General features: G+C 42.6%; 1 protein-coding gene across 1 annotated transcript; it reads left to right on the top strand.

Moving 5' to 3' along the window:
• Positions 1-75: 75 nt before the first annotated feature.
• HPS5 (HPS5 biogenesis of lysosomal organelles complex 2 subunit 2) lies at positions 76-26,278 on the top strand. Its single transcript, XM_044270233.1, has 23 exons — positions 76-158; positions 9,270-9,395; positions 9,857-9,967; positions 10,125-10,189; positions 10,696-10,888; positions 11,262-11,389; positions 11,568-11,783; positions 12,108-12,179; positions 12,264-12,352; positions 13,236-13,414; positions 13,497-13,655; positions 13,947-14,106; positions 14,361-14,484; positions 14,962-15,108; positions 15,397-15,477; positions 18,352-18,845; positions 19,231-19,351; positions 19,440-19,595; positions 20,148-20,267; positions 22,279-22,392; positions 22,471-22,577; positions 22,914-23,190; positions 24,746-26,278. Exons 2-23 carry the CDS (start codon positions 9,294-9,296, stop codon positions 24,804-24,806), a joined length of 3,276 nt encoding a protein of 1,091 aa, XP_044126168.1. The 5' UTR covers positions 76-158; positions 9,270-9,293; the 3' UTR covers positions 24,807-26,278.
• Positions 26,279-27,734: the final 1,456 nt, after the last annotated feature.

Below are 27,734 nucleotides of genomic sequence, written 5' to 3'. Positions count from 1 at the left end.
CCAAACCTACAGCCAATCACAATCCTCATTACAGGAGCAGCTGCCAGAGGCGGCCAATCACCAGGCCCGGCTCATCCTCCCTCTTCAAACCAACTCTCCCATCTGATCAGATTGTAGCACTCACATAACACTTGTGACTTCCAGGAAGAAGCTTCATAGTAAGTACCTGGCTGTTAGATTGTAAGCTCTGTGGCCACAGGAGACCGTAAGCGTGGCTCAATACTCATCTGATACATTGTGCATGTTTCTGGATTAGATAACTTCTGAACCAGAACCTTGTCGACCTCTGGAATAACCTAAAAGTAAACCTATGGGTTACAATGTATCAGAATTTCTCATACATTGTTTACTTTTGGGCTATTACAGAAGAGGACGAGGCTTTTTGCTTTGTTATAGCTGATTAGTGATGGTTAATTACTGTATATACCTTGTGTAGGGACATAAAGGGTGTTTCTGGTATCTGTCACTAGGATCTATGGTGGTCATCGGACTGTCCAATCGGATTGAGATCTCGCACGTGATCATCTCTATGGGAGCAAAATGGCGTGTGCATGAAAGAGCCTTTACCGGTGGGATTTCATGCCTTTCTAGTGGCGATATGTCAATCCGATCTATGGTAAATCTGTTCTATCTTGAGAATAGGGGTTTCCTGACGCCCATCTCACATCTGTCTGAGAGTGCGCCTCTGCGTTCACGTCTATGGGACGCCAGAAAACACCCGATCGTGCCTGCTGAAAGGGGTTTTCTGAGATTAATTTTTTTACTGATGACCTATCCTCTGCTATAGTTTAGAACTCCCATGGAAGTCAATGGAGGGAGCCGTGCATTTGCAGCAGTCGCCCCCCCCTCGCCTCTCCGTTCTCGGGATAGGCGCCTATCCCGAGAACGGATCCCGTCGATGGGAATGTTCATTTCAGCAGTGTATAATGAAACTTTCTGATATACTTTCTGTTTCAGTTTGTTTTCAGAATGCTTGCTGTCAGTGAATGAGACCGCTCTTACATCCAGAGGCAGTAAACCTGGACGTCACTAGTCCTGCTCTCAGATAAGAAATGGATGCAACTGAATCCAGTCTAGACAAAACACATCAGCAGCAGCTGCACTAATCTCACTGGTGGTTTGCTACAATGTATCAGTCTAGAGTCCAAGCTCTCACAGAGCAATGTCTAGACTGGATACAATTGTACATGAGATGTACAGAAATACTGAATGTTAGCAGATGTGTTCTCATTCACTGACAGCAAGCAAATGGTGCGGAATTGAAAGACAAAGGTTTAGATTTACTAAGGATACTTTCACACTAGCGTTAGAGTTTTCCTGTATTAAGTTCCGTCCTAGGGTCTCAATACCGGAAAAAAACGCTTCTGTTTTGTCCTAATGCATTCTGAATGGAGAGCGATCCGTACAGTGTGCATCAGGATGTCTTCTGTTCAGTCCTTTTTACAGTATTTGGCCGGAGAAAATACCGCAGCATACTGCAGTATTTTCTCCGGACAAAATTCCGAAACACTTGCCTGGTTGCCAGATCCGCCATTAATTTCCATTGAAATGTATTAATGCCGGATCCGTTACCAAGTGTTCTGGAAAAATGGATCCGGTTTCTCGGTCTGCGCATGCGCAGACCTTTAAAAATGTAAAAAAAAAAAAAGAAATACTACATCCGTTTTTGCGGATGACACTAGAGAGACGGATCCGGTATTTCAATGCATTTGTCAGAAGGATCCGGATCCGGAAACAAATGGTATGCTTTTGCACACGGATTTCCGGATCCGGCAGACAGTTCCGGAGATGGATTCCTCTAACGCTAGTGTGAGAGTACCCTAACCCTGGTGTAATTTTAGACCGGCTCCAGATTTATCGCTGAGGCCGGAGCAGCGAGAGATGCTCTTCTCTGACTATACCGACTATTGGTTGGCTTACTTTGAGACAGATTTTTACACCAGTATTGTGGTGCAAAAATGGCGCGCCTTAGGGCTGCCCATTTCTGAAAAGCCCCCGCCAGTCAAGCAGATTGGAAAACTGTGCGGAAACCCTAAATGTGCCCAATTGCACCGTATTGCGCCACTTTTTGTGCCTCTATTTTTTGGCGCAGTAACAATAGTAAATCTGGGCCAAAGTCCTTTAGAAAGTTATATACTTTTCATTCCAATGACAAATCCTCGGGCAGAATCTGAGTGACATGCAAATTAGGTGCAGGTTTTTCTACAGGTTTCATCCTGTGCATTGGAAAGAATGAAATGTGAGGTGGAAGGCGGCAGCGAAACATTAAAATTTGCATCGCAGGTCGGCTTTTCACATGGTTTCTGTGCAGAGTTTTTTGGGGTTTTTTTTCACACCGCTCGGATGAGATTCCTACTTTTCTGCAACAGAAAATCTTCAGCGTATCCACCGCATGTGAACATAGCCTTAGGCCTCATGCACAAGGCGCTAAGTTTTTAATGATCCACAAAAAAAAACCTGATCCCGGCGGTGACCAAGATCTGCTCTCATCATCCATCTCACCGACTGGTCTTGTAATAATTTCCTAATCTTACAATGATTATGTGCAGCGAGCGGACAAGAGTCACAGGGCCGGACGGATCTCCGCTCATCTGCCCCCATTCAGGGTCCACAGCTGCCGGAAAGAGGAATCTCATGACTTGCATTAACCATTTAGTCTCCTGGCAGAGATTACATAACCCTCTGACCGGTTAGGCTGGGGGAGGGGCGATGATAGTGTGTAAAATATATTACAGCACAAATTCCAATAATCCAGAATATCTGATAATCTGTCCCCATTCAAATGCCATTAATCCCGAGGGATAGGACGCTTGCAGTACGGGCACATGTGGCTATGAAGTGAGAGGGCAGATCCTGGGCTGTAAGGACTTATTCATGTGTCGGGTTCAAGTTGCAATTTGCTAAAAATGCAACAATGTGAAAAACCGTAAGGGCTGAGGAGATATGGCGCCAGACGCCAATCGCAACAATGTGTCCTATAAATGTATCGTCATCGTCATCCCATAGGAAAACAGAATAAGGGATGAGATCAGCGGCGCCATGTTCTCTCTTTTCCATCACTGCTGTAATGACCTTCTGAGGAGGACGAAGCCCTGAAATATGATCAATACTGAGCAGGTAGTGGTCGGGAACATTACTGTACGATCGGCCCCGGATCCGGATCTCTAGGGACCAGTAATGTGACTGAGGAGGGAAGCTACAGGAGCACAAAGCAGAGCATTGCAGAGCGCAACCGCCGAAACGGCCCATGATTACTGCTCACTGCAGAGAAAAATACCCAGGGGGCAGAATAATAATAGTTATATTCTTATACATAGGAGCAGTATTATAGTAGTTATATTCCTGTACATAGGAGGCAGTATTATAGTAGTTATATTATTGTACATAGGAGGCAGTATTATAGTAGTTATATTCCTGTATATAGGGGCAGTATTATAGTAGTTATATTCCTGTACATAGGGGCAGTATTATAGTAGTTATATTCTTGTACATAGGAGGCAGTATTATAGTAGTTATATTCTTGTACATAGGAGGCAGTATTATAGTAGTTATATTCTTGTACATAGGAACAGTATTATAGTAGTTATATTCTTGTACATAGGAGCAGTATTATAGTAGTTATATTCTTGTACATATGGGCAGTATTATAGTAGTTATATTCTTGTACTTAGGAGGCAGTATTATAGTAGTTATATTCTTGTACATAGGAGGCAGTATTATAGTAGTTATATTCTTGTACATAGGAGCAGTATTATAGTAGTTATATTCTTGTACATAGGAGCAGTATTATAGTAGTTATATTCTTGTACATAGGAGCAGTATTATAGTAGTTATATTCTTGTACATAGGAACAGTATTATAGTAGTTATATTCTTGTACATAGGAGCAGTATTATAGTAGTTATATTCTTGTACATAGGAGGCAGTAGTATAGTAGTTATATTCTTGTACATAGGAGGCAGTAGTATAGTAGTTATATTCTTGTACATAGGAGGCAGTAGTATAGTAGTTATATTCTTGTACATAGGAGGCAGTATTATAGTAGTTATATTCTTGTACATAGGAGGCAGTATTATAGTAGTTATATTCTTGTACATAGGAGGCAGTATTATAGTAGTTATATTCTTGTACATAGGAGGCAGTATTATAGTAGTTATATTCTTGTACATAGGAGGCAGTATTATAGTAGTTATATTCCTGTACATAGGAGGCAGTATTATAGTAGTTATATTCTTGTACATAGGAGGCAGTATTATAGTAGTTATATTCTTGTACATAGGAGGCAGTATTATAGTAGTTATATTCTTGTACATAGGAGGCAGTATTATAGTAGTTATATTCTTGTACATAGGAGGCAGTATTATAGTAGTTATATTCCTGTACATAGGAGGCAGTATTATAGTAGTTATATTCTTGTACATAGGAGGCAGTATTATAGTAGTTATATTCTTGTACATAGGAGCAGTATTATAGTAGTTATATTCTTGTACATAGGAGCAGTATTATAGTAGTTATATTCTTGTACATAGGAGCAGTATTATAGTAGTTATATTCCTGTACATAGGAGCAGTATTATAGTAGTTATATTCCTGTACATAGGAGCAGTATTATAGTAGAGTATATTCTTGTACATAGGAGCAGTATTATAGTAGTTATATTCTTGTACATAGGAGGCAGTATTATAGTAGTTATATTCTTGTACATAGGAGCAGTATTATAGTAGTTATATTCCTGTACATAGGAGGCAGTATTATAGTAGTTATATTCTTGTACATAGGAGCAGTATTATAGTAGTTATATTCCTGTACATAGGAGGCAGTATTATAGTAGCTATATTCTTGCACATAGGAGGCAGTATTATAGTAGGTATATTCCTGTACATAGGAGGCAGTATTATAGTAGCTATATTCTTGTACATAGGAGCAGTATTATAGTAGTTATATTCTTGTACATAGGAGGCAGTATTATAGTAGTTATATTCCTGGACATAGGAGCAGTATTATAGTAGTTATATTCCTGGACATAGGGGCAGTATTATAGTAGTTATATTCCTGTACATAGGAGCAGTATTATAGTAGTTATATTCTTAACCATATTTCTATTTATTGAAAGAAAAATCAAGGCCACGGCCCACACATGACATTACAATGATGGCAATATGGTACAAGATAGTTATCCAGCAAACATGTCAAGTATAAACCATACAAGCTGTCATTGACATACATCATATAGTGAAATCAAAGAAAAGAGAACAAAAGGAGGGGGGGGGGAGGGAAGACAGGGGAAAAGGGAGGAGAGGGAAACAGGGAAGAGGTATACTTCTGCTCAATCAAGTAAAATTCCTATAGACTTTCCACGGAGTCCACAATTTTAAAAATCGAGAGCGTGAATTATTTTCCCAATGGGCTAGTTCCTCGAAACGGTAGATCTGATCTACCTTCTCAGACCACATAAGGGCAGTCGGCGGGGAGTCGTTCTTCCACAAAAAAGGTATGAGCAACCTAGCCGCTGTGAGCAACATCGTTGGAAGGTCATGCTTGGTAGGTGTAAGGGACTTGTTTGGGCACCATAACAAAATAAGCTTGACATCCAGTGATATCTCAGTATTACATATTCGGTTGACTAGTGCCTCAATAGCGCTCCAAAACGGCCGGATCTTAAGACAGAACCACCAAATATGTGATAGAGATCCATCGTCTGTGCCACATCTCCAACATTTTTCGGAGACCTCTGGGTTCAATTTATGTAAAAACTCAGGTGTTTTGTACCATCGACAGAGAAGTTTAAATGAGTTCTCCTGGATTCTCACACAACGGCTGAAACCGTGCGAATGAGCCAGAATAAACGCCCTTTCTGGATCCGTGAAGGCTATGGAGAGTTCACGTTCCCATGAAGCCATGAAACGAAGCTCCGGGGGCAGGGAGGAGAGCAATTCTTTATACATCTGAGATAGCGGCCGAATAGGAGGCTTAGTAGTCAAAACCTTCTTTTCAAGCCAGGAAGGGGAGCCACTACCAGAGAAGAGTCCAACACAAAGTTTGGTATCCCTCTGGAAGTTCGCTAGATGGAAAAAGGGTGCAGCTTTGACCTCAGGGAGGTCCATTACTGAATCCCAGTGCCAGCTACCGTCCGGGAGAAGGACATCCCGCAGAGCAGTGTCAGCGAGCCTAGACCAAATCCCGGAGGGGCGTGACACGGCAGGGTGCAGGTGACATTGAAGAAGTCTAAGCGGCATACAAGCGTTTGGAAAGTTGAAAGTGTGTGAATGGACCATTTTAGACCACTCCACCAACATGCCCTTCCAAACCGGGGACGTATAACAGTGGTTAGCTGAAATAGGCCTTATACCCCACATAGACAACAATTCCTGGTCAGTCAAAAGAGCATTTTCAAGACGGGAGCAAAGGGAGTTGGACTGGCGCGACATAATGGTAACACATCTACCTAGCTGTACAGCAGTGTAGTAAAGCTTGACATCTGGCATCCCAAAACCTCCTAACTTCTTATCCCTTGTAAGCACAGAGTAGGCAATGCGTGGCGATTTGCCATTCCATAGGAAGCGTGTGAACACCCTACGGACTTCAGTAAAGTATGAATTTGGAAGCCAAATAGGGAGGGATTGCAGCAAGTATAAAAATTTGGGGAGGATAAAGGTCTTGATGTAGTTTTTACGACCCACCCAGGAAACAAACGGGAGTTTCAGATTTTGTAAATGTGAACGTACATTTTGCAGAAGCGGCATATAGTTAAGGGAGATTAGTTCCTGAACATTAGCTGATATATGCGTCCCCAAATACACAATGTCTCTGGAGGCCCAAGAAAAAGGAGTGGTCCGCTTAAGAGCAGTAATCACCGCTTGTGAGCATGAGATGTTGAGAGCCATGGATTTCCCATAATTAATTAAAAAATTCGATACGAACCCAAAGTCTTCAAATATAGTCAGCAACCTGGGCAAGGCCTCCTTAGGGTTTGAGGTCATGACTAAAAGGTCATCCGCGAATGCTGCAGCAACGTGAGTACAGGAACCGATACGTAAGCCCTCAATCTCTGGGTCCAACCTAATCTTACATAGGAGGGTCTCCATCACCAGAACGAACAACGCAGGAGATAAGGGGCACCCCTGCTTCGTCCCATTAGTGATGCGAAATGGCGGCGATAGTGTTCCATTCACTTTGACCATGGCAGAGGGGGCCGAGTATAACGTATAGATAGCTTTAATAAATTGGTCCGGTAGACCGAACTTCGACAAGGCCTCCGACATAAAGTGCCAGCTGACCCTGTCGAAGGCCTTCTCCGCGTCCGTGCTCACCAACACCAAGGGCTTAGCCGATCGTTTGGCCCAATTTACAAGATGAAGAAGCCTCACAGTGTTCTCAGACCCCTGTCTGCCATGGACATATAGTAGTTATATTCTTGTACATAGGAGGCAGTATTATAGTAGTTATATTCCTGTACATAGGAGCAGTATTATAGTAGTTATATTCCTGTACATAGGAGCAGTATTATAGTAGTTATATTCCTGTACATAGGAGCAGTATTATAGTAGTTATATTCTTGTACATAGGAGGCAGTATTATAGTAGTTATATTCTTGTACATAGGAGCAGTATTATAGGAGTTATATTCTTGTACATAGGAGGCAGTATTATAGTAGTTATATTCTTGTACATAGGAGCAGTATTATAGTAGTTATATTCCTGTACATAGGAGCAGTATTATAGTAGTTATATTCTTGTACATAGGAGGCAGTATTATAGTAGTTATATTCTTGTACATAGGAGCAGTATTATAGGAGTTATATTCTTGTACATAGGAGGCAGTATTATAGGAGTTATATTCTTGTACATAGGAGGCAGTATTATAGTAGTTATATTCTTGTACATAGGAGCAGTATTATAGTAGTTATATTCTTGTACATAGGAGCAGTATTATAGTAGTTATATTCTTGTACATAGGAGGCAGTATTATAGTAGTTATATTCTTGTACATAGGAGGCAGTATTATAGTAGTTATATTCTTGTACATAGGAGCAGTATTATAGTAGTTATATTCCTGTATATAGGAGCAGTATTATAGTAGTTATATTCTTGTACATAGGAGGCAGTATTATAGTAGTTATATTCTTGTACAGAGGAGCAGTATTATAGTAGTTATATTCTTGTACATAGGAGCAGTATTATAGTAGTTATATTCTTGTACATAGGAGCAGTATTATAGTAGTTATATTCTTGTACATAGAAGCAGTATTATAGTAGTTATATTCCTGTACATAGGAGCAGTATTATAGTAGTTATATTCTTGCACATAGGAGCAGTATTATAGTAGTTATATTCTTGCACATAGGAGCAGTATTATAGTAGTTATATTCTTGTACATAGGGGCAGTATTATAGTAGTTATATTCTTGTACATAGGAGCAGTATTATAGTAGTTATATTCTTGCACATAGGAGGCAGTATTATAGTAGTTATATTCTTGTACATAGGAGGCAGTATTATAGTAGTTATATTCTTGCACATAGGAGGCAGTATTATAGTAGATATATTCTTGTACATAGGAGCAGTATTATAGTAGTTATAGTCTTGTACATAGGAGCAGTATTATAGTAGTTATATTCTTGTACATAGGAGGCAGTATTATAGTAGTTATATTCTTGCACATAGGAGGCAGTATTATAGTAGTTATATTCTTGCACATAGGAGGCAGTATTATAGTAGTTATATTCTTGTACATAGGAGGCAGTATTATAGTAGTTATATTCTTGCACATAGGAGGCAGTATTATAGTAGATATATTCTTGTACATAGGAGCAGTATTATAGTAGTTATAGTCTTGTACATAGGAGCAGTATTATAGTAGTTATATTCTTGTACATAGGAGCAGTATTATAGTAGTTATATTCTTGTACATAGGAGCAGTATTATAGTAGTTATATCCCTTTTTTTTTTTTTTTTTTTTTTTTTTTTTCATAATAAGGAAGTGACTGATACATTGTGGTGGATGGGTTAGATGGTTGAGATTTTGGTTATCATCCTGACGCAGTAAAATCTGCTGCTTATTTACACATGGTACAGCAGGCTGACTGCAGATATTTAGCGGTAGTATTGTGTATAGTGACAGCAGGTATCATAAAGCATCCCATCAGTATATGGTACAAGTGAATCCTGTTATGTAGAACAGTCTACAATCTATAATTTTTGGATACGAGAGACATTTTTGCTCCATCTTGTGGTCAGACATGGTACTGCAATACGTGTTTACACTCCTTTTAGGAAATGTGATGTGCAGCAAAAGATATGAGTGTCCTTGTGCCAGACGCCTCCAGCCATGTCCTGGCAGAATTTGACTCCCTTGACCCTTTACTGTCAGCCCTGCGCTTAGATTCCAGCAGATTGAAGGTAACATTTTTTTTTTTTTTAAGTTGTATTGCTATAGAACAGTCTAGATCTGTAATATAGGTTATGCATTCTTTAATCTCTGCATCCCGTCAGTGACTGGAAACCTGGGTTAGATGCAGAGGCATACACTGATACATTGTAACAAACTCTCAGGACTGGAGAGTAGATTGTGGATACAAGCAACCCTCAGTTGTGAGAAGTATTCGGTGTGGACAGATTTGCACAGCTGCATTGCTTGTTACAATGTATCAGGTTTCAGTGACGGCAAACAGAGATCTTAAAAAATGGCAGTGAATAGAAATGCAAACTAAACGGTATTGGAGAGTTGAGAAGTATTCCATTATAGGATGCATAAGCTTAGAAATGGCGAGCAGCATTTGTAAGGGCTGCCGCCATTTTTGTGTCATCCGAGCGATACGTGATATGTACTAAGCTTCAGTCCTCCATACATGTGTTCGCAGTGTACATGCCTATCCGTGTCCAGGAGATGGCTGGCGCTTGGGAGCTCGGGGGGAGGCTTGAACCTCATCCAGAGGGACGGCTGGAAACAGAGGCTATTCCTTACCCACAAGGTACGTGGTGGTGGTGGGGGGGGGCTGTATTTTGGGGTGCCTCAGAGGTCTTTAGTGAATCTATCGCCGCAGTCATGTCCATCATGTCTCCATTTTTGCCATTACAAAGCCCTGATGTTGACCCAGTAAGATTTCTATTTTTTTGTTGTGGTTGCAGGAGGGCGCCATCTCCAGGGTCGCCTGCTGCCCCCACGATGACGACTTTGTGGCTGTTGCCACCAGGTATGGACTTTTCTCTAAGTTCTCGCTGCAAGAAACAAAGGAGCGCCCATTGTATAATGAAGTGTCCTCTAATTGTCTATTATAAAGTCCCTTTCCATTCCTGACCATTTTTAGTGCTTGCTGTCAGTGAATACAATATTCTCATTCACGTCCAGATCTAATACTTCTCACAGCTGAGGATTTGTTACAGTTGCCTTCAGCCTCTGTGATGTAAACACATGAGCAACACACATTTCTTTCCTGTACTGATGGTTTGTTACATTTTACCTGCACTGATACATTGTATCAGCCTGGTGTTTATGTCTCTAGGTGTTAAATGACACATTAGGTTTTCAGCTTGGAGGGGGACATGAAGCACTATGGAGATTGTGGGTTTATGATATAGCTCAGCGTCTCCTTAGTCTGAAATGGCGGAAACCGGAACATAAAATTGCCGGGGGGTTAATGTCCCTTTAAGGGGTCCGTACGTCATGTTTCCACTTTGACGCTTGACCCTGTTCCTGCAGTCAGGGAATCGTGGTCGTCTGGGAATTGAACCAGGAACGTCGTGGGAAACCAGAAAGGATCTATGTCTCTTCTGAGCACAAGGGTCGCAAGGTGACCACCCTCTGCTGGGACTCTGCGGTACTGCGGGTGTTTGTCGGTGACCATGTGGGCAAAGTGTCTGCCATCAAATTAAACTCTTCCAAGCAAGGAAAGGTGAGTACAAAGCAGCCTGGTCATATGGAAGTGCACCGTGCTATCATTTCTGTGCATACAAGGGGAGATGAATTTTCCCACTATATAGATTCTGGCTGTGCTGGCTGCTATTATCAATGACTGCAGTTCACCTAAGCTGCCTGTCGGAGTCTGCAGTAGTCAGAAATCCACTTCTGAGGTTACTGCTGCTCTTTTACTATCTGTCCCCTATGCTTTACACTGCAGCCATGCTTTTTCAGACTGGCTGCTATGTATAAGCAGAAGCTCAGCAGCGAGTCAGTGCATGGAGAGAGACTTTCTATTACAGCAAGGACTGTAAATAAGGGAGAGCCTGGCATCCCCTTTAATGCTGCCTTAACTCTTTCCTGCCCAGGCTGCTTTTGTGATGTTCGCGGTTCAGGTAATCACCAGCGTTGACTCGCGCGTCGTGCAGTTGGATTACACAGACGGCCGCCTGCTCATCTCCTCCATGACCCGCTCCTATTTGTGTGACACTGAGAGGTGAGATGCTTCCCCCCCAATGTGAATCCCTGTGTGTTCTAGGGCGCCCCCTTATGGACGGGCTGAATAGTGGCAGATATGGGTGTATATGTGACGTTACATTGATTTAATTCGTGATTTGGATTTTTAAAAAAACGGCAATGGCAATGAATCAATGATCTTATCTGTCATCATCAAGGGAAAAGTTCTGGAAAATTGGGAACAAGGAAAGAGATGGGGAGTACGGGGCCTGTTTCTTCCCGGGAGGACGCAGCTCGGGGTTTCAGCAGCCACTCATATACTGCGCTCGTCCTGGATCCAGGATGTGGGAGGTGGACTATGAAGGAGAAGTGCAAAGTACTCATCAGTTCAAGCAGCTCCTGTCTGCAGCACCCCTGCCGATCATTAACATGCGGTAATTAATGGCTCCACGGTGACCTTTCCTTAATGGCAAGTCTGCAGGGAGAATTCTAGATGTTGGCAGCCACCACCAGGGGGAGCTTACTGCACATAGATATTTATATTGTTCCTATTGACTTAAATGGGAGCTATATAAATGTATACACATGGAGCTCCCCCTTGTGGTGGCACCTAGAAACCAGGATTGTTCCTCTTTGTTCTGACTGTATAAGGGGAAGTGGTATTCTGGGACTGCTTATGGGGGCACCCTACTGGCAATGGATATAGAGACAAGTGGTGGCTTCCTATTTTAAGAAAATATATATTTCTTTGTCCTCAGGTCAGACCCTCAGTACGATGCTTCCCCTGGTCCTCCTCAGTCTTTAGCTTTTGCTAAGCTCCTGTTCATCAGGTGAGAGAGATGATGAGGGTTTTCTTCCTGTGGAGTGGGAGAAGACGAAGCTGGACTAATGTTGTGTGGTCTTCCTCCTCACAGTGATCACAGCGTCCTGACGTGGACAGAGCGGGGGATTTATGTGTTCATCCCTCAAAATGTTCAGGTTCTGCTCTGGAGTCAAGTGAAAGGCAAGTATTGTCCCTCCTTTCTATTTCCAAGAAAGCTGGGTGGCAGTAATGACAATGCAACGTAGATTGTCACCCGGCTTAACAAGGTTTTGGAAATATGTAAAATGTACATTCGTGTTATGTAGGGGTGCAGTCCCTTCTCTAATGCACAGGGGTGTAACTAGAAAGTGCTGGGCCCCAATCCCATAGCAAATGTTTGAATGGGCCCCGTCCTTCAGCATTTATCAGAGCTAAGGGCGCACAACTAATGGTTAATTAACAGTTCATTTAAACACCAGGTCAAATCCCCAAATAAAACCAGATTTCAAAACAGACCAAACTACAAAATAAGTTTAAACCCCCCCCCCCCCGACCCAAATATAAGTTCAGACCCCAGACCAGAACCCAAAAGGAGCTCAGATCTCTAAATAAACTAAGATTTCAGAACAAACACCAACACAAATTTAGACCCCAAATCACAAAATACATTCAGACCCTGAAACCAAATTAGACCTCATAGACCCCGAATAAATTCAGATTTCATACTAGACCCCAAAAATAAATTCAGACCAGAGAGCACACCACCTAATAAATTCAGAACCCAGACCAAACCCAAAAATTCATGCCCTAGGCCAGAACCCAAAATGAGGTCAGATACCAGACCCCTCTCTTTACTTCTCCTTGCTCCCGGCTTCTTTTCAGTTGTGGCCAGCATCGGGGGGGATGTGACGGGGGGGGGGCGAGCAGGCTCCCAAGGTTTTGGCGCTGGCCAGACTGACAACACTTTTAGCTTTGTCATTGCTCATGCATCACTAGGTAGATGTGCCATTGAGGAAAGCTGGATGTTGTCCCGTCACCCAGCTTTCCCACAAACAGAAATTTAATCCAACCCCTTCCTCTGCAGGTATCCAGGATATATCCATATACAAGAATGAGCTCTTCTGCCTCCACGTGGATGGGAAGATCTCGCACCTCTCCCTGCTCCCTGTGGACAGATGTGTGGAGCGAATAATCAAACGCAACCTGTGGGGTTTAGCGGCCAAAGTCTGCCATATATTTCCAAATTCCATCATTACCAGCAAAGTGAGCGATCGGCGATGCCCATACATACAATGAGGTCTGTAAACGAGCCGTGTGTAACCCGCTGCCATGTTTTATCACCTAGGCCCGCAAGGCGTTACCTATAGATAAGCTGGAACACTTAAAGGCTCAGCTAGATCTGGTGATCCAACAAGACCTGATCGCTCAGATGGAGGATATTCTGTCCAGAGCGGAGCCCATGGACTCTGCCTGCAGCAGCAGAAGGAGCAGCATCTCGTCTCATGTAAGCATCGGGCTCCTTAATGTTACTGGAGGCCCCAGAGATTGCGGCCTCCATAAAGGCAGAAAGGGTAAAGTACTGCACTGCAGGTTCAGACTACACAAGGTTTGTTTGTAGTCTGTAACCATAGAGATTCACAGCTCTGCATGGGAAATAAACAAATGCTTGCAAGTGAAGACTGGATAAAAGCGGCCCATGTCTCTGTCTCTCACACACATTGGGGGTGACAGGTAATGGTTATTTGGGTATAGGGGGGTCTCTGTGATATCACATCCCGTCATATCTGCTTTACAGGAGAGCTTCAATGTGTTGGACTGTGGGATCTATCGGGTGATCAGCCGCAGGAACAGTCAGTCTGATGAAGACTCTGGGTCGTTGCACAGTCAGACGCTATCGGAGGACGAGAGGCTGCGGGAGCTTTCTGTCCATCCGGATGAAGAACAGGCAGAGCTTGGTAAATTGTGTAGTAGATGTACAATGTATCCAGCAGGAGACGCAATGCCATCAAGATTGTGAATGCAGCTCTGGATGTGACTGGAGTATAAGATGTGATGTAACTCAATATCCTAAGTGGGAGCATTACTGTCATCATGTTATACTGTATTATATAGCACCTCACAGTCATTGATATCTCTATCTCTATCTCTATCTATCTTATTTTTTACTTATTTTGGCCTTTTATTTTGTCATGCATGTTCTCCTCATCAGACACGGTTTCTCATGCCTCTGTGAATACGGAGAGCGATCGGAGCGAGCCCCTCCTACCATTTAACATCTCATTACCATTCCGCTCCACATCACCCCTTGTGTCTCTCCAAGCAGTAAAAGAAAGGTAATGTAATGGTTAATCACATGACGTTGGTTGTTCACACAAAAATAGGAAATCTGGTCCAGAATCTGCAGTGTTAAAAATAATTGAGCAAGCAAATGAACGAAAAGATTTAAAAAAAATAAAGTTTGCAGTACCAGTTATAACCACTGGGTGTCTCAAAGTATCATAGCAGTAATATAATTAGTAGTTTATACTGGGTAGGAATCCTATATACCAATAAATATTACACATTTGAGACTTTTTCACACCAGAAAAAGAGGCGTACACCTTTGCTAAATGTGCCTCAAGGTCCCTAACACAAAGCTTGGGTCCAAGGGAACGCAGGAAGTGTTATCATGGGCACGCAGGAATGGAGGATTTGCAGGGTCTTACTGAAGGGGGATTTCTAAAGTTCAGTTCCATTGTAAGGTTGCTGTGCACTGGAATGGTTTTCTATAGTAACCTGCACCCTCCTCCTCCCTACTTTGTTGGCTCTAGTGTCTCCAGTTTTGTTCGAAAAACCACAGAGAAAATTGGGACCTTTCATATGAGCCCTGAAGTCAGGAGAAAGCAGGAGCCCCCGGAAGAACGTCCCTTGGAAGTGTCTGCCAGTGGGGTGACCCAACCAGAGGAGGAGAAGTTTGAGTGAGTCCTTTATGACAAAGAAGGATGAGGGGTAATGTGGGGAAGGAAGGGTTTGTAGTTTTATTTTTGTGTTTTATAAATGTCATTTTTTACATATTGGTTTATATCAATCAGTCTCCGGTGATGTATTATCCAGAGAGCCAGTGGATTAGGATTATTCTGCACTGCTGCTGTACTTACCAGCTTCTGCCACTAGGTGGAACTCTCTTGGTCCATTGAAGTTGATGCAGCGACTATTATTATTACAGAACATGTAATTTTTACCAACTTTACACTTTTGAATTACAGGGTGGATGATCTGCAGCCTCCAGAGCCCACGGCAGAAGAAATCCTACTAGGCGAACTGAAATCTGCAACTTTGGAGACCCTGTAAGTAATGAATATGAGCATGTAAGGCTGTTATATGTCTGTAACAAAATGGCCATTTCACCCTAAGGGAAATCTGTCTTTTTATCAGACAATTGGTTCCCTGCAGTATACCCCAGAGCTGCACTCACTATTCTGCTGGTGCAGTCACTGTGTACATACATTACTTATCCTGTACTGATCCTGAGTTACATCCTGTGTTATACTCCAGAGCTGCACTCACTATTCTGCTGGTGGAGTCACTGTGTACATACATTACTTATCCTGAACTGATCCTGAGTTACATCCTGTATTATACTCCAGAGCTGCACTCACTATTCTGCTGGTGCAGTCACTGTGTACATACATTACTTATCCTGTACTGATCCTGAGTTACATCCTGTATTATACTCCAGAGCTGCACTCACTATTTTGCTGGTGCAGTCACTGTGTACATACATTACTTATCCTGTACTGATCCTGAGTTACATCCTGTATTATACTCCAGAGCTGCACTCACTATTCTGCTGGTGCAGTCACTGTGTACATACATTACTTATCCTGTACTGATCCTGAGTTACATCCTGTATTATACTCCAGAGCTGCACTCACTATTCTCCTGGTGCAGTCACTGTGTACATACATTACTTATCCTGTACTGATCCTGAGTTACATCCTGTATTATACTCCAGAGCTGTACTCACTATTCTGCTGGTGCAGTCACTGTGTATATACATTACTTATCCTGTACTGATCCTGAGTTACATCCTGTATTATACTCCAGAGCTGCACTCTCTATTCTGCTGGTGCAGTCACTGTGTACATACATTACTTATCCTGTACTGATCCTGAGTTACATCCTGTATTATACTCCAGAGCTGCACTCACTATTCTGCTGGTGCAGTCACTGTGTACATACATTACTTATCCTGTACTGATCCTGCATTACATCCTGTATTATACTCCAGAGCTGCACTCACTATTCTGCTGGTGCAGTCACTGTGTACATACATTACTTATCCTGAACTGATCCTGAGTTACATCCTGTATTATACTCCAGAGCTGCACTCACTATTCTGCTGGTGCAGTCACTGTGTACATACATTACTTATCCTGTACTGATCCTGAGTTACATCCTGTATTATACTCCAGAGCTGCAGTCACTATTCTGCTGGTGGACAATAGTAGTAAAGGACCAGCACTCGCTGGTAGTCTGTTTGCATCAATTGTTTATTGCCACATACAAACTTCTGGGACTGTGTCCTAGCTATATGCCCCCCATTGTCTGAGATGGGAATACCCCTTTAATCAAAATTTATAGCCTGTATCATGCGTTGCTTGTATTATTGTATGTGTTATATTATGTAGCTTCAGAGCTGATTTCTCCCAGCACTCCTTGCTTGTTCAGTGTCTGCACTAGTAATTTGCATCTTTACACCAGACACTGTATGGTCCTCTAACCCCCCCCCCCCGGTTACAGCTTGAAAAAATCTACTGCCTTATATGAGCGCTCTAGCGTCTAGCCAAAACCTCCATAAGGAACCTCCCTTTGCATTATATAAATGTATGGCTCCCTGATCTCCACCTAGGTAACTGGGTGACAGCTGGTATATGACACAGTATTGCACACCTTTTGAATATATAACTAATCGATATGATATCTCACAAAGAGATTTCTAGAAGACATGCGTTAATAATCCTAATAATTATTTATTAGAATTTCCTAAGCAAATACAAGAGTTCCTCTCTACTAACAGACCTTCCATAAAAGGTATAATTTTTATTTATTTTTTACAACATTTTTTTTATCGCCCAGGGCATCAATAAAACCTTCTTTTGTACTTAAATGGGAAGAAGAATTAGGGGTTACACATTCTATGGAGGAATGGTTCTCGGCCTTCCCTATTGTGAAACAAGTATCCAAGAGACTGGGAGACTGCGTCCAGAATACTATTAAAGATGGTCTCTTACACCAGCCCATAGTCACTAAACCAACCATACATGGCCACCAAGTTACTGGAGACATTGTGCCACTTCTAGACCTGTCTGGTGGGAATGTCCCATTGTGTCCACTACGTTCCTTCTTCTCAAGAGTTGTGGGTGGGCAGATCACTAAATCGGCGTCGTTGGCCCTGTGTTTTGTGGGATTGGAAATCTTGCCGATGCAGGTCAGGACAGTCTGTGGTCAGATCATCTCGGCAGCCAGAGCGATGATTGCCAAGTCATGGAAATCTAGCTCCCCATTAACCATTCGTGAGCTAATCACTTCTGTACAAGCGAATTTTGAGTTGGAAAAATGATACGCTCTCCGAGCTAATAAATAGTCAGAACTAATGTCTAAATGGGGAAATCGGATCCAATTTACCGGCCGAAGATCGATTCGTGTATGAATGATATCCTGCTGAACCCCTGTCGAGCAGCCAACGTCTCTGAATAATTCATTGCTCTTGTTTCAGAAGAATGTTTTGACTTAATGTGGAGTTTTAGTCAAAATCTTGGTCTGTACCATATACAAGTCTTATTTCTCGATGGTTCATGATAATTGCAATATCATTCGTTTTTGTTTTTTGTTACAGATGTGATTGTAACTTAGATATGATAATAAAAATTAAATTATATATATATAAAAAAAAAAACTAACTTCCCCCACATTAGCTCAGCTATTAAAGGGTGTCTTTAGACTATATTGGCAAACATTTCCAATAATAGATTGAGCAGAATTGTGATTGCAGCTCTGGAGTGTCATTTTACTCACCAAAGTGCTCAATCTACTGATGGACTGTTCTAATCCCTAATAAGGGGGTCACATTTTTTTAAAGTTGGGGTCTCATCACTGCTGACCTAAGGGAAGAGCGAACATCCACACCATATGAACTTATCTCCTGCTTTTATTCCTAGACATAAAAGTCAAGATCCTCAGGTGTTATTTAACTTGGAAGCCATGAGGAAGATCTTAAGAGTTTGGCTCGGGCACCTGGAAAAAGCATTAAGGTTCCGAGATCATCCCAGCCGATGCCCAAGCGAGTCTCCTCACGGCACCCTACAGTCATCTGGAGAAGAAGGCGTCCTCCATGTGGACACCACAGATGACCAAGAGATCCTGGAGGAGAGGACCACAGTCCACCCAAAGCCACAGGACCATCTGGGCTTCCGACTTGAAGCCCCTTTCTTTCTAGAAGAGCCCTTACACAAGGATGTGTCCGACCTCGCCATGATGTGCCTGGAGTTCAAAGCATTTTCTGATGAGGCTCCTTCAGAGCTGGATGCGAGTGCTTGTCACTTCATACAGAACTACTTTTACCTCCTGGACCTTAAGAGGATAAAACGCTGCATTGTGCTCAATTATACAGATGCCCCCGGGGTCTGGAGCACCTACATGGAGGGGCTAAAAGGTAATGTGAAATTATTCTTACTGTTCTGGAAAATTCCTTTAATCCGGCATCAATGACATCTGCCAGAATCTCAGATGTTCTGGATTCTTTGATGGTCATAGAGAAGTTCAATAAAACTTGTAAGACTAGAGAGCCTAGCTGCCATGGGTCCTTAGGACACTTTAGGGGCCCCTTCTCAGGTTGCCCCCATGATGTGAACCTGAAGCTTCTCTCCACAAGCGGAGCTTTTGCATGAGCCTTTAGTTACATCCCTGCAGGTAGTTCTGTCTGCTGTACAGTGGACTGTCACTCCATGCTGCACAGACTTGTTCAGGTTCTTGCAATCACTTTTGAAGCGCTTTGATAAATGCTGACCACTGACAATCTAATGATGGGCTGATTTCAGAGCTGACAAGTTCAGGACCCGAGGCCCAGGCCATAGAAAACGGTGATCTGGTGAGGTCGATAGAAGCGTTGAATAATATGGAGCCTTGGGACAGCCCCTTGCTGCTGGCACACGTGTCCAGGTAGTTCCCATAGGCACGTCTGGACTATCGGATGCCACTGTACAGGATCTGCACGTGAATCCAACTTCTCTTGTTTGGCTTCTTGCAGGATTTATGAAAAGTTTGGTGAAGCAGCGGCGAGGGCTCTCATCAAGTTTTACCCGTCGGTGTTGGCCGCCGACGTTGTACGGATCTGCAGGGACAACCCTGGACACTTCTTGGCATATCTGGATAATCTTGTCAAATCAAAGCCTGAGGAACAGAGGTAACTGGTTAAATAAAAGGGACAGTTCTTCTTAAAGGGATACTCCAGAACTAAAACTGTATCTTTGCAGGATCGGGGGGCGGGCAGGACACAGGAATTCTTTCATTGAATCCAGTAACATACCCATTCCCTCAGGCCTCTCTGTATCATGCCCCCCCCCCCCCCGAGTAAGGCTTATTGCACACGAACGGATCCGCAATACACGGGCACCATTCTGTGTGCATTCACTTCAATGGGTCCGCAAATCCGGAGATGCAGAATGGTGCGGAACGTGGGGTTTTGTCCCGTACTTCCGTTCCGCAAAAAGATAGGACATGTCCTATCTTTTTGCTGAACGGCTGGATCGCGGACCCATTAAAGTGAATGGGTCCGCGATCGATACGGCTGCCCCACGGTGCGTATTCGTGCAATTTGCGAGCCGCAGCACGGCCATGGGGCGCACACGTTCGTGTGCAAGAGGCCTTACGTTGTATCAGTTTTGCACAGGGTGTATCTTTTATGGGGTATTTCTTGCAGTGTTGTATTGATGTCACCTGTGTTCTGGTGTTACAGATTATCTCTGCTGCAGTCCCTTGTTCAGCCTGAATCCTTAAAGCTGGACTGGCTCCTTCTGGCGGTTTCCCATGATGCACCGCACCCATCCAACACCGTGGACCCTGATGGAAACCCAAAGTGATTCATTTTGTTGTTACTTTTTTTTAATTCTGTCTTGACATCATATTTTTGCATTCCTTGTCCTTCTCTATAGACCCTAGTTTTCGCCCAGTAACACGCCTGCTGCTTCCTAGGTGCTGAGTAGAGATGAGCGAATTTATTAAAAGTTCGATTCGGCTGCTTTGCCAAATTTTCCCGTAAAAAAATCTGCTTTGTGATAAATTACTTTATCACAAAGCTCGTTTCTTTGTAAGTAGTGGGTGCAGCAATAATAATAATAATATTTCTATAGAGCCGCTATATTCCGCTGCTCTACAAATTCAGAGGGTTCATGTACAAAACAAAATACATTACAACGTAACTGGCGGATATACAAACCGAAACACTAGGAGTGAGGGCCCTGCTCGCAAGAGCTTACAATCTATGAGGAAATTGCCGTCCCCTCATTGTACCCCTCAGATGCAACGTTCATACATAATCGCAGCGTCTGATATAAATAAGTGTAAATTTTTTTTTTTCAAATCATACTTACCTGCTCCATTTGCTCACGACAGGCCGGCCGCCGCCATCTTGCTAGAAGATCTGGCGCAAAATCTTGTGCGGTCCGCAATGACGTCATCGCGCCAGCCGGCATGGTGACATCATACATCAGCGGGATTTTGTGTGAGACCTTCAAACAAGATGGCGGCGGCCGGCCTGTCGTGAACAAGTGGAGCAGGTGAGTAGGATTATTATTATTTTTTTGATGTGTTTTTATTTTTATTTTTATTTTTATTTTTTTTTATTTTACACTCTTGATATAAATAAGAGTGTAAAATAAAAAAAATGTATAAATAAGATAAAATAAAAATAAAAACCCTACTTACCTGCTCCATTTGCTTACGACAGACCGGCCGCCGCCATCTTGTTTGAAGAAATCGCACAAAATCTGGCTGATGTATGATGTCACCATGCCGGCTGGCGTGATGACGTTATTGCGGACTGCGTAAGATTTCGCGCCAGATCTTCAAGCAAGATGGTGGCGGCTGGCCTGTCGTGAGCAAATGGAGCAGGTAAGTATGATTTTATTTAAATTTACACTTCAGATGCTGCGATTATGTATGAACGTTGCATCTGAGGGGTACAATGAGGGGACGGCAATTTCCTCATAGATTGTAAGCTCTTGCGAGCAGGGCCCTCACTCCTAGTGTTTCAGTTTGTATATCCGCCAGTTACCTTGTAATGTATTTTGTTTTGTACATGAACCCTCTGAATTTGTGAAGCAGCGGAATAAAGCGGCTCTATAGAAATATTATTATTATTGCACCCACTATTTACAAAGAAACGCGCCTCGTGACGAAGTAATTGGTCAGGAAATTCGTCACTGACACGAAGCATGAGGAAATTCGGCTTTGCGGTAAATCTAATTTATCCTGAAATTCGGATCAAAGTCCACTTGGTGGACTTTGATTCGCTCAACACTAGGGCTAAGCCTGCAGTTGCTTTACCCGGCATCGTGTGTGGTGTTCTCACCTGTTTACCCACCTGGCACCATGTGTCCTAAGGTTTATATTTGGCTCCGGGGCCCCACAACCCTCACGTGCCATTTATAGTCCTCGCGTGGCTCCTTCCAGTACCAGGGACCCCTGTGTGCCTGGAACTTCAGTAACTTCTATACCTTCCTGCTTTTAGGGCGCATCCTCCCGGGACAGAGCGGAACTATTGTAGACGTCGCCACAAAATCCTTGTTTTAGATGCTGATTTTTTGGGGGATTTTCTTGTGCAGTCGTCGCATGTGTCGCCCAAAGAAAATCCAGGGAAAGGAATCAAATGCTGCCGATTTGAAATCCGCACCGCGTATTAACTTATGTGCAGCAGTTTTTTTCGGCAGCATGTGGATGGAATGTATTAAAATCTCATCCGCTTCGCTTCTTTTGTAAATGTTGAACATTGATGGCATTTCTGCTGCGTGCGCACAAAGCCGCGCTGTTGTGTCGTGTTATATGTGACCTTTTAGAGCCATGACCCCTATATGTCATTCCATACCCAGGCCGCGGTCACACTTGTTCACCTGGGGATACGGGCAGCTCATGGCGCTATTAATTAAGCTGCCGTCCAACTTCACAACCAAGGAGAAGATGTTGGAGATTTGTAAGACATTTGGGTAAGACGCTGAACAGAATTTATCTGTAGGATTAGTATATTTCTACCTTCTTGTAATATCGCTTTGTTCATCTCGCAGATATTGGCCGGGTTATATCGCACTTTGTTTGCAGCTGGAGAAAAGACTTGAAGCCCTGACTTACGTAGTCTGTCTCGATGACATGCAACTAATTGATGAGAAAAATGGTCAGTAAATCAATAATTGATCCCATTTACTAAAAACCGCCATCCCCCTGCCTTGGTAAAACCTTTTCCTTCAGTCTTCGTGCAGCAGTATTTGATCCTGTCCTTGCTGTTATGGAAATCGTCTCTCATGTAAAGACATAGCAGTCAATCTGAACAGGAAAAGCTGCACTGTAAAGTATGGTGAAGGGGCAGAACTTCAGATTACTTATGTCGGTTATGTCATGCTGTTATTCCTTTGCTAATATATAGTTGCACTATAGTTAATTTGTATCACTATATGTTTTTATCCGATCTTTATGTTTTATATTATTCCTGTAAAATATTATATTTCATTAGGTTTATTACCAGAGACAATGGAAGAATGGAAATATGTAATGCACTTAGCCCAAAACCATCACCAGCACAACAGCACCATGAATGGAGAGGCCTCAGGTGCTGGGTATTCTGACTGCACCAACTGCATCACAGTGGAGAATGTGGCGCTTCTCCTAGCAAAAGTGATTGGTCCAGATCGTGCACTGCCATATTTACAAGACTGGGGTGTGACTGAGAGATTCTCTGACAGATACTGCAAGATCTGTGATGTTATGAGGGTGGCAGAGAAAAGACAGAGGTATATTGTCATATTACATTAAAATATTGTCATTGATAAGCACAGAACACCTGACATTACCAAACCATAATACTGCCTCCTATGTACAAGAATATACTCTACTATAATACTGCCTCCTATGTACAGGAATATAACTGCTATAATACTGCCTCCTATGTACAGGAATATAACTGCTATAATACTGCTCCTATGTACAAGAATATAACTACTATAATACTGCTCCTATGTACAAGAATATAACTACTATAATACTGCCTCCTATGTACAAGGATATAACTACTATAATACTGCTCCTATGTACAAGAATATAACTACTATAATACTGCCTCCTCTGTACAAGAATATAACTACTATAATACTGCTCATATGTACAAGAATATAACTACTATAATACTGCTCATATGTACAAGAATATAACTACTATAATACTGCCTACTATGTACAAGACTATAACTACTATAATACTGCCTATGTACAAGAATATAACTACTATAATACTGCTCCTATGTACAAGAATATAACTACTATAATACTGCCTCCTATGTACAAGAATATAACTACTATAATACTGCCTCCTATGTACAAGGATATAACTACTATAATACTGCTCCTATGTACAAGAATATAACTACTATAATACTGCCCCTATGTACAAGAATATAACTACTATAATACTGCCTCCTATGTACAAGAATATAACTACTATAATACTGCCTCCTATGTACAAGGACATAACTACTATAATACCGCTCCTATGTACAAGAATATAACTACTATAATACTGCCTCCTATGTACAAGAATATAACTACTATAATACTGCCTCCTATGTACAAGGATATAACTACTATAATACTGCTCCTATGTACAAGAATATAACTACTATAATACTGCCCCTATGTACAAGAATATAACTACTATAATACTGCTCCTATGTACAAGAATATAACTACTATAATACTGCTCCTATGTACAAGAATATAACTGCTATAATACTGCTCCTATGTACAAGAATATAACTGCTATAATACTGCTCCTATGTACAAGAATATAACTACTATAATACTGCTCCTATGTACAGGAATATAACTACTATAATACTGCCTCCTATGTACAAGAATATAACTACTATAATACTGCTCCTATGTACAGGAATATAACTACTATAATACTGTTCCTATGTACAAGAATATAACTACTATAATACTGCTCCTATGTACAAGAATATAACTACTATAATACTGCTCCTATGTACAGGAATATAACTACTATAATACTGCCTCCTATGTACAAGAATATAACTACTATAATACTGCTCCTATGTACAAGAATATAACTACTATAATACTGCTCCTATGTACAAGAATATAACTACTATAATACTGCTCCTATGTACAAGAATATAACTACTATAATACTGCCCCTATGTACAAGAATATAACTACTATAATACTGCCTCCTATGTACAAGAATATAACTACTATAATACTGCTCCTATGTACAAGAATATAGCTGCTATAATACAGTACTGATCACTACATTGTGATGTCTTTGCAGGGCTCTGATTCAGTCTATGCTGGAAAGATGTGAAAGATTTCTATGGTCCCAGCAGGTGTAATGCCACCAGCTACAGTAACACAGTCCTGACAATAAATGGCAGCTGACTTTCTAATGCTTCTTCTGGGGATGACATCATGAAGCGTCCATCTGACTGTTACTTATAGATGTGCAGGTTATATAACCCATATGCCAAGAGATACATACTTCACTGTGCCTATGGGCTTCACCCACGTTCACATGGAACGCAAGATGCCATTATGGCTTGTTATCTTCAAGGCGACTGAGGGGCGGTGCAAGACGCATTGGCCCCACAATACCTGTGCTAATAAATAGTATTCGGCCGTTTCTCATTTATATCAGCTTCTGGGAAAGCTGGGTCACTAGCACTATATATCTTTTAGGGCTCATTCACACAACCGTAGTCTGTTTTGCGGTCCACAAATTGCAGATCTGCAAAACACGGATACCAGCTTTGTACGCTCCGCATTTTACAGAACGTCCGGCCCATAGTTACATAGTTAATACGGTTGAAAAAAGACAAATGTCCATCAAGTTCAACCAAGGGATCGGTGGGGACGCGAATCCCAGAAGGAAGAACAGTCCTATCCCTGTCAATGTGAACAAGAATAGGACACGTTCTATATTTTTGCGGGGCCACGTAACGGACAAGCGGATGCAACAGCACAAGGCGTGCTGTACGCATCTTTTGCGGCCCCATTGAAGTGTATGATTCCGCATCCGACCCGCGAAAAATGCGGATTAGATGTGGACAATAAATGCGCTTGTGTGCATGAGCCCTAACAGAGGAGGCCAGAGTTTGTTTTTCTTCCTGACACAGAGCTCCAAATCCTCTGCTTTCTTTGGTACAGTTGGATGATCAAATTTAGGCTGCCTGCATCCACCACTAGAGGGAGCTCACTGAAGACCGGGTTCTTCTATACAATAATATATCAATTGTATGCAGTAAGCGCCCCCTATTGGTGTCTGCAGGCAGAGCGCATCTTCGGGCACCACAAGCCGTGACCTCAAGGTCCATTCTCGTTATTGTGTACAGAGCACAGCAATAGGATTTTTTAAGCATGTGCTAAATGTTCCTAATGTGTCCAATGATAATGATGTGCAGTCACTGGAGGGCGTCTCCGTGAACTGGCTGTGATTTTTGGCTGTTGAATGCTAAGATCACTTCTCCTTACGCACAATGAAGAAAAATCAATCTGCAATAGACCATAAAATGGCCCCTGTGGCTTCTATACAGCTGCCGTTCCAGTGCATTAAAGATTCACATTGCTCAGGGGTGTGGCCAAACTAGGATGCTCCTCCCCCAAGGGGGCCAAGCAAAGCAATACTAAACTGGCAAATCAAGAAGGCAGCCTAATGGTCACACGGCCTTGGAAGACGGCAGAGGAGAACACTTGTCACCAGTAAGACATGGCAGGGTTATTTAACTGAAATCCTAATTTTATAGGAAAAATGTATTTTACTTTTAGCTTTTTCTGAAAATAAATAAATAAAAAACTGCAATAAAAATAAGTTTATGAACATTTTTTCCTGCATGTCCTATTCTGGTCTGTCTGGTGCACATGAGCTTATGTGTCCTGGTTGAGTTACAATAAAATATATTTTGCAGGTGAAATGACCAAAACCAGCAACTCTGCATTTTATTATTATTCTTTACATGTGACAATTTTAAAGTTCCAATTATTTTTTTGACTTGGAAATACAGATCGTTTATTAGCAGATGATGTCATGATAAACCCTTGGTCATTGTGCCGTTGGCGGTGGGGGGGGGGGAGAAGGGACCCCTTCCTTTGGTTAGATGCTAATGTCACGATTTTCGGTGGCGCCCAGGGGAGGGCTGGGAAGGGGGGCAGGGAGGCAATTGCCCCCCAGGCCACCCTAAAGCATGTTAAAAACGGCTGCTGGGCCATCTTTAACAAATAATTTTATATTTTTTTTTATTCCTCAGCGCCACACCGCCGATCACCACAGGCGGCGCGGCCCTGGTTCAAGTTGCTGGCGGCGGTTGGGGGGCAGTAGGAGATGAGCGCTTCTATTGTGGAAGTGCTCATCCCCATATTCATCTGTATCGCTGTCCTCAGGACAGCGATACAGATGGCCGTGCTGTGGGGCAGGGGAGGGAGAGGTGCGTCCCTTCCCTGTTCTTCTGATAGGCTGAGGGCACTAATGTCTGCAGCTTATCAGAGGCCGGCTCAGTCGGGCAGCACACAGTGGGGGACACAGGCCGGCAGATGCCTGCATCGCATCACTGCTGATGGAGGTAAGTATTAGTGTTTTTTGTTTTTGTTTTTTTCTTTGCGGGGGGAGCTGGCACTATGGGGGCATCTGGCATTTCTTACAGCCCCATTTTTTTTGGGGTGGCACTCTGGTGGTATTTATTTCTTGCCCATTTGTTGGGAAGGCACTATGGGGAAATTTCTTACTGGCACATTATGGGGGGGCACCTTTGGGGAGAGGAGCACTATGGGGCATCTGTTGGCACTATAGGGGTATTATTTGGGGGCACTATGGGGAAGTTGGGACTCTAAAGGGTCCTTTTTTATTGGCACATTATGGGGGGCACTATGGCATCTAGTGGCACTAAGGGAGCATTTTTTACTGGCACATTATGGGAGGCACTATAGGGAAGAGCGGCACTATGTGGCATTATTTGAGGGCACTATGGGGGAGTGGAGCACTATTGGGGCATCTGGTGCCACTAATTTGGGGAGCACTGTTACTATGCCAGGGTGCCCCCCAAAGTATCAGCTTAGCACAATTATTTTTGAGGGACATTATCTTCATACTATTAGTGTTTGGGCGCAGTTTTTTTTTAGAGCACTGTGTCCCAATAATTGGTGAAGGGGGCACTATCTGTGTGGTAGTAGTATTTCCAGGAGTACTGTTTCTGCAGTATAGTATTGGGGGCACAGTATTAGGGGCACTATCTGTGTGGTAGTAGTATTTCCAGGGGGACTGTTTCTGCGGT

The sequence above is a fragment of the Bufo gargarizans genome, chromosome 10 (assembly GCF_014858855.1).
Source record: "Bufo gargarizans isolate SCDJY-AF-19 chromosome 10, ASM1485885v1, whole genome shotgun sequence".
Lineage (NCBI taxonomy): Eukaryota > Metazoa > Chordata > Amphibia > Anura > Bufonidae > Bufo > Bufo gargarizans.
This window is presented reverse-complemented; position numbering and strand designations above follow the sequence as displayed.

What these genes read in the sequence shown, in the direction of transcription:
- HPS5 (XM_044270233.1), top strand. Translation starts at nt 9,294, where the DNA reads ATGAGTGTCCTTGTGCCAGACGCCTCCAGCCATGTCCTGGCAGAATTT. An exon ending in TATTTGTGTGACACTGAGAG is followed by an intron (nt 11,390 to 11,567) that starts GTGAGATGCTTC and finishes GTCATCATCAAG; the next exon opens with GGAAAAGTTCTGGAAAATTG. An exon ending in ATTCCATCATTACCAGCAAA is followed by an intron (nt 13,415 to 13,496) that starts GTGAGCGATCGG and finishes TTTATCACCTAG; the next exon opens with GCCCGCAAGGCGTTACCTAT.